At 59.5% G+C, this 6,675-nt stretch overlaps 1 protein-coding gene across 1 annotated transcript in view; it reads left to right on the top strand.

Annotated features, from left to right (window-relative positions):
* PAN2 (PAN2 poly(A) specific ribonuclease subunit) overlaps positions 1-6,675 on the top strand; it is a gene marked incomplete at both ends in the record, with an annotated part of 10,293 nt that continues 3,618 nt past the window's right edge. Inside the window, 14 exons of the mRNA XM_010287490.1 lie at positions 1-267; positions 813-982; positions 1,184-1,304; positions 1,398-1,475; positions 1,634-1,901; positions 2,104-2,446; positions 2,978-3,074; positions 3,672-3,791; positions 3,986-4,105; positions 4,179-4,307; positions 4,476-4,675; positions 5,097-5,239; positions 5,592-5,698; positions 6,200-6,298. Coding sequence (XP_010285792.1) covers positions 1-267; positions 813-982; positions 1,184-1,304; positions 1,398-1,475; positions 1,634-1,901; positions 2,104-2,446; positions 2,978-3,074; positions 3,672-3,791; positions 3,986-4,105; positions 4,179-4,307; positions 4,476-4,675; positions 5,097-5,239; positions 5,592-5,698; positions 6,200-6,298 — 2,262 coding nt within the window. The remainder of the gene's footprint in view (positions 268-812; positions 983-1,183; positions 1,305-1,397; positions 1,476-1,633; positions 1,902-2,103; positions 2,447-2,977; positions 3,075-3,671; positions 3,792-3,985; positions 4,106-4,178; positions 4,308-4,475; positions 4,676-5,096; positions 5,240-5,591; positions 5,699-6,199; positions 6,299-6,675) is intronic.

The following is a 6,675-nucleotide window of genomic DNA, read 5'->3' as shown; positions in this document are numbered from 1 at the left end:
CTCGACCCCTCCCTTGCCGAGTATGCTCCCCCCCTCCACCCTGCGCTGGACTCTGTCCTGGACCCCCATCTCAACCCCAGCTTGCTGCAGAACGTGGAGCTGGATCCCGAGGGGGTGCCGTTAGAGGGTATCGCGGTGCCAGAATCAGTGCACCTCATGGAGGGCATGTACAGCGAGCTGCACACCGCCGTCTCTGAAGTGGGGGTGCCTGTCTCCGTCTCCCATTTTGACCTGCACGAAGAGATGCTGTGGGTTGGGAACCACGGGGTAGGTGCCCACTCCGGGAGCGGGACAGGGAGGGTCGCTGCCCGAGCTGGGCTGCCTGCGCCGCTCTCGCTGCCCAACGCCTGCCTGGTGCGACCAGCTGGGGGCAAGCTGGCTGAGGATGGAGTGCGGGTCAGCGTGGGGCTGAGATGGAGAGTCCTGCTCAGACCGAGGTTGTGCTGCGCTGGCACAGAGTTGCTGCCCGGAGGTGGTTGGTGCATCTCGGGGCGTGGGGCGCGTTCAGGCTTGTTTGTCTATCATCAGAGGTGTTTCCCAAGTAACGTTACTGCCCTGACCTGTGGGGCTGTTGGAACTTCTGGTTCTTTACTTATGTCTGCATATATCTGCCTGGAGGGGAAAAGCCTGAGCAGTGTTCCACAGTTCAGGGACACAGGGGCAGGAAGCCCCGCCGTGGGCCGACTGAGGCCATAATGCAGCCGATGCCTGCCTCCACCCGGGAGCTGGCGCAGGGCAAAATGGCATTTGCCTGTGTCCCATCCAAGTGACGCTGGGGCGGGTCTTGATGAGCCTGTCCTGGCTGGTTTTAGGGCCACGCCACCTCCTTCTTCGGCCCGACGCTGGAGAGATACTCCTCCTTCCAAGTAAATAGCAGTGATGACATCCGCCAGATCCAGAGCCTGGAGAACGGTGTCCTTTTCCTGACCAAAACCAACCTGAAGTACATGTCACGAGGGGGCCTCATAATTTTTGACTACCTGTGAGTGCGTTCCCCTGGCAGCAGGCGGGTTGTGCTGGCCCCATGAACTGCCTCTGTGCTGGGGGAGATGGTCCTGGCCCCTCTTGTGGCAGTGTAAAAGCTAGATCTGGGAGAGGGCCAGGGCAGATCCTCCACCCCCTTCCCTGCTGCCTTCCCAAGCTGGGCAGGAGTGCGAGGGCTGTTCTCTCCCCTCTCCTGCAGCATGGACGAGTCCGAGGACATGCATAGTCTCCTGCTGACAGACAGCAGCACGCTGCTCGTTGGTGGGCTGCAGAACCATGTCATTGAGATAGACCTCAACACCGTCCAGGAGACACAGAAGGTACAGCCGGGCTGGGGGCTGCTCCCTGCTGTGGGGAGGTGCTTTGTTTTGGGGCTCAGCCCCGCTCATCCCACTCTTCTGCCTCCTTCCCAGTACACCGTGGAGGTGCCCGGCATCACCATCATGAGGCAATCAAACCGCTTCTTTTTCTGTGGGCACACCTCGGGGAAGGTAACACCAGACCCATCCTACCTGGCAGCCCTGCTGACGCTCGGCTTCTCTCTGGGATACCCTGGAGTTGGTGTCCAACTTCTCCCAGAGCTCAAGGGGCTCCTGAGCGGCTGGCAGCTGCCTGCGTGGCACCCAGCACCACCGTCTTGCCCTGCCAGGTCTCCCTGCGTGATCTGCGCACGTTTGTGGTGGAGCACGAATTCGATGCTTACTCAGGCAGCTTGTCTGATTTTGATGTCCATGGGAACCTGCTGGTGACCTGCGGCTTCTCCAGCCGAATGAACGGCCTCGCCTGCGACCGCTTCCTGAAGGTGTATGACCTGCGGATGATGCGGGCCATCACCCCACTGCAGGTCCACATCGACCCCTTCTTCCTCCGCTTCATCCCCACCTACACCTCCCGCCTGGCCATCATCTCCCAGACAGGTGGGCGAAGCTGCACCCCTACCCGGCCAGGCTCCGCTCCCGTGGCAAGAGTGGGGCAACGGTCCTGGCACCCCCCAGGCTCAGGGTCAAGTCCCAGTGGGATGGAGTTGGCTGCGTAAGCGAGATGTGTGCTGGGTCGCTGTGTGTGGCCCGCCTGCGTGCTCCCTGGTGCCATGTCGCTCTGTGCTTCCTCCGCGCACAGGTCAGTGCCAGTTCTGCGAGCCCACTGGCCTCGCCAACCCTGCTGACATCTTCCACGTGAACACCGTTGGGCCTCTGATCATGACCTTCGACGTCTCAGCCAGCAAGCAGGCCCTAGCCTTCGGCGACTCGGAGGGGTGCGTCCATCTCTGGGCTGACTCCCCGGATGTCACCTTCAACGCCTACTCCCGGGAGACTGACTTTGCCTTGCCCTGCATCGTGGACACGCTACCCCACTTGGACTGGAACCAGGACCTTGTGCCGCTCTCGCTCATCCCTGTGCCACTGACCAGTGACACCCTGCTCTCCGACTGGCCTGCTGCCAACTCTGCCCCGGCACCCCGGTAATTTGCCAGTCTCTTCCAGTGAAAACCAGCACAGGAAAGCTGGACCTGGGAGAGTTCCTCTCCTTCCCCGGGTCTTGGGAGCAGGACAGCGGCTCTGTTGCTCCCCCATCTCGTGGCTGGTGCTGCCCTCCCTCATCATGTGCCTTGTGAAATGCAAGATAAGTTCCCTGTGGTGGAGCTTAACCACTGAGGTGCAGTGACTGGGCAGGTCTGAAGACACTAGGGTATGGTCAAACCTCTGTCTTCCTGGTGGGGAGATCCTGGTGGGATCCTGGCTGTGCTCTCCTGCATGGAAACTCATGTTTTTCCTCTGCCTGAGCCCCATCCTAAACATGCCTGTGCTCAGTGCTGCTGCTATGTTCTGATGTAGCCCAGGTGTTTTGTTGTGATTGATTGTGAAGCTGGGGAAAGACTGAGTGGGTGAAACCCTCGTGAGCCACTGGTGTGTCCCTGAGCACACCCAGAAAGGCCTTTGGCTAAATCATGCTGCCAAACACAGCAGCCTCTGAGTTGCGGTGTGTTTTGCAGGCGAGCCCCTCCAGTAGATCCCGAGATTTTGCGCACCATGAAGAAAGTGGGGTTCATCGGCTATGCCCCAAACCCAAGGACCAAGCTCCGCAACCAGGTACCCACTCTCAGGAGGGGATTGTGTGGGGCGTGGGGACCTTCTGCCAGCAGCAGAGGTCTGCGGTTCAGGGAGGGATGGAATTCTTGTTGCATGCTGAACAATATCCAAGATCGCAAGGCTCGGGACAGGGGTGAGAGATGACATTCTCTGGCTTGGGGTGTTGCAGGAAGCAAGTGTATAAGTTTGGAGGCAACAGGTTTTCTTGAGCAGTGTCGGCGGGTGAGCCAGCCCTGGGGGAGGGCTGGAGTCTCCCCCTCGGGCCAGAATCCCAGTTACATCGATAACTCGCTCTGTGGTAGGAAAAGTTTGAGCTTTCCGGTTCGGAGGTTTGTGGCACGTCCCTCGCCCTTGGGAAAACACTGCTGTGTTTCGCCCTTGCCCGCAGTGCCACTGTAGTTTCCCGCAGTGATAAATCCCTTGTAAGAAGGAAGGTGTGGAGGCCTCGTGCAGGTTAAGGGAGGGCCCCGCTCCTTTCTGCTTTATTCCTTTGCCTATTCAGAGTGGGAGGAAAGCCCAGGAGTTGCTTGTTTCGGTACGTGGTGCTTCTGTCTGCCTCAGGATTCAGATGCTTTTCCCTTCTCTTCCCCCTCACAGATTCCCTATCGGTTAAAAGAGACGGACAATGAGTTTGACAGCTTCAGCCAAGTCCCTGAGTCCCCGATTGGGCGGGAAGAGGAGCCACACCTCTACATGGTGGCCAAGAAGTACAGGAAGGTAGTGGCCTTCCGGGGCTGCTCTGGGGCACAGGGCGGGGGCTGGCTGGGAGTCCCCAGGCTGGGCTTTTCTGGGGCAAAGGACCCGCCGGGGCCCAAGCACCTGCCCACCTCTCCATTGGGAGCACCTAGGCGTTGTGCCGGTGTCCCGTGACGTGGGAAGGTGTCTGTTTAGCATGTTGTGTCCCTGCTCAGGTCACCATCAAATACTCCAAGCTGGGGCTGGAAGACTTCGACTTCAAGCATTACAACAAGACGCTGTTTGCAGGCCTGGAGCCCCATATCCCCAACGCCTACTGCAACTGCATGATCCAAGTGGGAAACGCCCCAGCCCTGCCCAGACCACTGTGGCCCCCGGGACCTCCCCTGACTGCTCCGTCTCTGTCAGGTGCTGTATTTCTTGGAGCCGGTCCGCTGCCTGGTCCAGAACCACCTGTGCCAGAAGGAGTTCTGCTTGGGCTGTGAGCTGGGCTTGCTCTTCCACATGCTGGACCTGTCCCGAGGAGACCCCTGCCAGGTCCGTGGTGAGCCCAGGCGTGACGTGAGCTGGGCTGCCTGGGAGGGTCAGAGAGGTCGCAGAGGAGCAGGAGCCGGGTGGTGCCGAGTCCTTGGGTGATGGCGTCAGTCAGGGTGGAAACTCCTGTCACTTGACCTCGGTGACATAACGCTCTTGCCCCATCCCCAGGGGAGCAACTTTTTGCGGGCTTTCCGCACAATCCCAGAGGCTTCGGCGCTGGGGCTGATCCTGGCTGACTCGGACGAAGCCACAGGGAAGGTGAACCTGGGGCGGCTGATTCAGAGCTGGAACCGTTTCATCCTTACTCAGCTGCACCAGGAAACCCAGGAGCAGGAGGGACCGCAGGCATATCGGGGGGTTGGCAGCAGGTAAGTCCCTGGCCTGGGGACAGGACAGGCAGTAATTGAACCAGGGAGGGGGGCCTGGCTCCCAGAGGCCCCATCCATCACTCGGGAAGATTTCTTGCCAGAAATCACTCACATCTGCCCTGAGGGCTGCATGGAAACACGCAGAGCTGCAGGCCACCCCTACAGCAGGGTTTGAACCCTGTGCTGAACCCTCCTAAGCCTAGCCCTGCTGCTTGGTGGGTTGGGGCTGCGCAGAGGGCAGCCGGCTCTGCAAACCCAATGGCTGATTCCCGAGGAGCTGCTGGCATTTGGGTGCTAGCCCTGAACGGCACTTGTGCAGCCTGAGATGTGTGGGTCCGCTGTGCTCAGCCCACTGTACCAGCCATCCCCGCTCTGCGGGCATTGCCAGGACCCTGCTAACCCCGGTGTCTTTTTTCTGCAGCAGCTTTGGGTCCTCGGGGGACTCTGTTATCGGGCAGCTGTTCAGCTGTGAGATGGAGAACTGCAGCATGTGTCGCTGTGGCAAGGAAACGGTCCGTGTGTCCTCCACGCTGCTCTTCACCCTCTCCTACCCCGAGAGCACCGGTAACAGGCAGGGGTGGGCAGGCAGGGCAGGGCCTGGCATGTTTAACGCTGCTGCATTTCCATGGCTGGGCGGGGTTTGTTATCCCTATGGATGAGCTGTGAGTTTTCCAGGTGACAGACACCTGCAGAGAGGAGCTTCCGCAGTGTTCTGCCTGCCCTGGGCTGCGGCAGACCCAGCAGCCCAGGTCTAGTGGTGGGTTTCCAACCAGCCGAGCTTTTGGCTACAGAAAAGCAGATTTGGGGGTTGACCTTCTCGCTGGTGGTTGCGAGGAAAACCCCAGAGGTTTGGCTGAGCTAAATCGGTAAAGATTTGTGTGTTGGAAGGTGACGTTATTCTCCTTTCTCCCTACAGAAAAGCCGGTCAAAGATTATGAGTTTGCCCAAATTTTAAAGAGAAGCATCTGCTTGGAGCAGAACACACAAGCCTGGTGCGAGAACTGTGAGAAGTACCAGCCCACGGTGAGCCCAGGAGCGGGCTGCGAGCACGTCATGCTTCATGGGCTATGAGGGGGTGTGGGAGAAGGGTGTGAGCGCCCTGTGCTGCGGGCTGAGTGGGGGCAGTTTCTCCATTAGTCAGTGGGGAACCTCCTGAGCGGATGCTGGAGATTTGGCTTCTGGCCTGGATGGCAAGCTGGCATGGCGTGGGGTATTTCCTGGGCAGCGCGAGTGCTGGAGTGCGTCTTGCAGGTCATGCGGATCCTAGCTGAACCCCCCCGGGGTAGGGGGCAGAGGGAACCTCCCTGGGAGCTGAGCACACCCGCTCCGATGCGGCAGCCTGCTCCCTGCCTCAGTTGCTCTTGCAGTACCCCCAACTACCAGAAACCCAGCCAGGCAGCAGGGAGGAAGCCTTACAGGCAAAGGCACTGGAGGAGGGAAGGTGGTAGCCTGTGCCAAATCTGGTTTTGAGCCTCTCCAGGGCTCTCGGTGCTGCCCAGCTTCTATCTCCTACTCTCTCTGCAGGTCCAGACCCGGAACATCCGCTGCCTGCCGGACGTCCTGGTCATTAACTGTGAGGTGAACAGCTCCAAGGAGGCAGATTTCTGGAAGACACAGGCTGAGGTGGGGGAGACACTTTGGGGCAGAAGCAGGCTTGTTCTCCCTGGCACACGGGGTTTGCTGCGTGTCCAGTTCTGCGGAGGTGTTTTCACTCTGATCTCACTGTCTCTAAGTCTCTTGCTCTCCACCCGAGTGTCACCCTACTTTGTTCGCAGAGGACATGTTGGTATTTGGTCATGCTTGTAGCATGAGCCGTGCATTTGGAGTTGGAAAAGACAAGATCTCCTGCTGTGACAAAGCTGATGGGACTGCAGTAGAGTCACTCTTTCATTCCCCCAGTCCCCCAGGACCTAGGAGCAGCAAGGCAGTGCCCGCTTCCCAGAGCACAAGCCCAGCGGAGAGCGGGTGGACAGTTGGGTTTCCCTCGCTGTCTCTTTCCC

The sequence above is a fragment of the Phaethon lepturus genome, unplaced genomic scaffold (assembly GCF_000687285.1).
Source record: "Phaethon lepturus isolate BGI_N335 unplaced genomic scaffold, ASM68728v1 scaffold44925, whole genome shotgun sequence".
Taxonomy (NCBI): domain Eukaryota; kingdom Metazoa; phylum Chordata; class Aves; order Phaethontiformes; family Phaethontidae; genus Phaethon; species Phaethon lepturus.
Note: the sequence above shows the minus strand (reverse complement) of the source record. Positions and strands in the feature narration are given on the sequence as shown.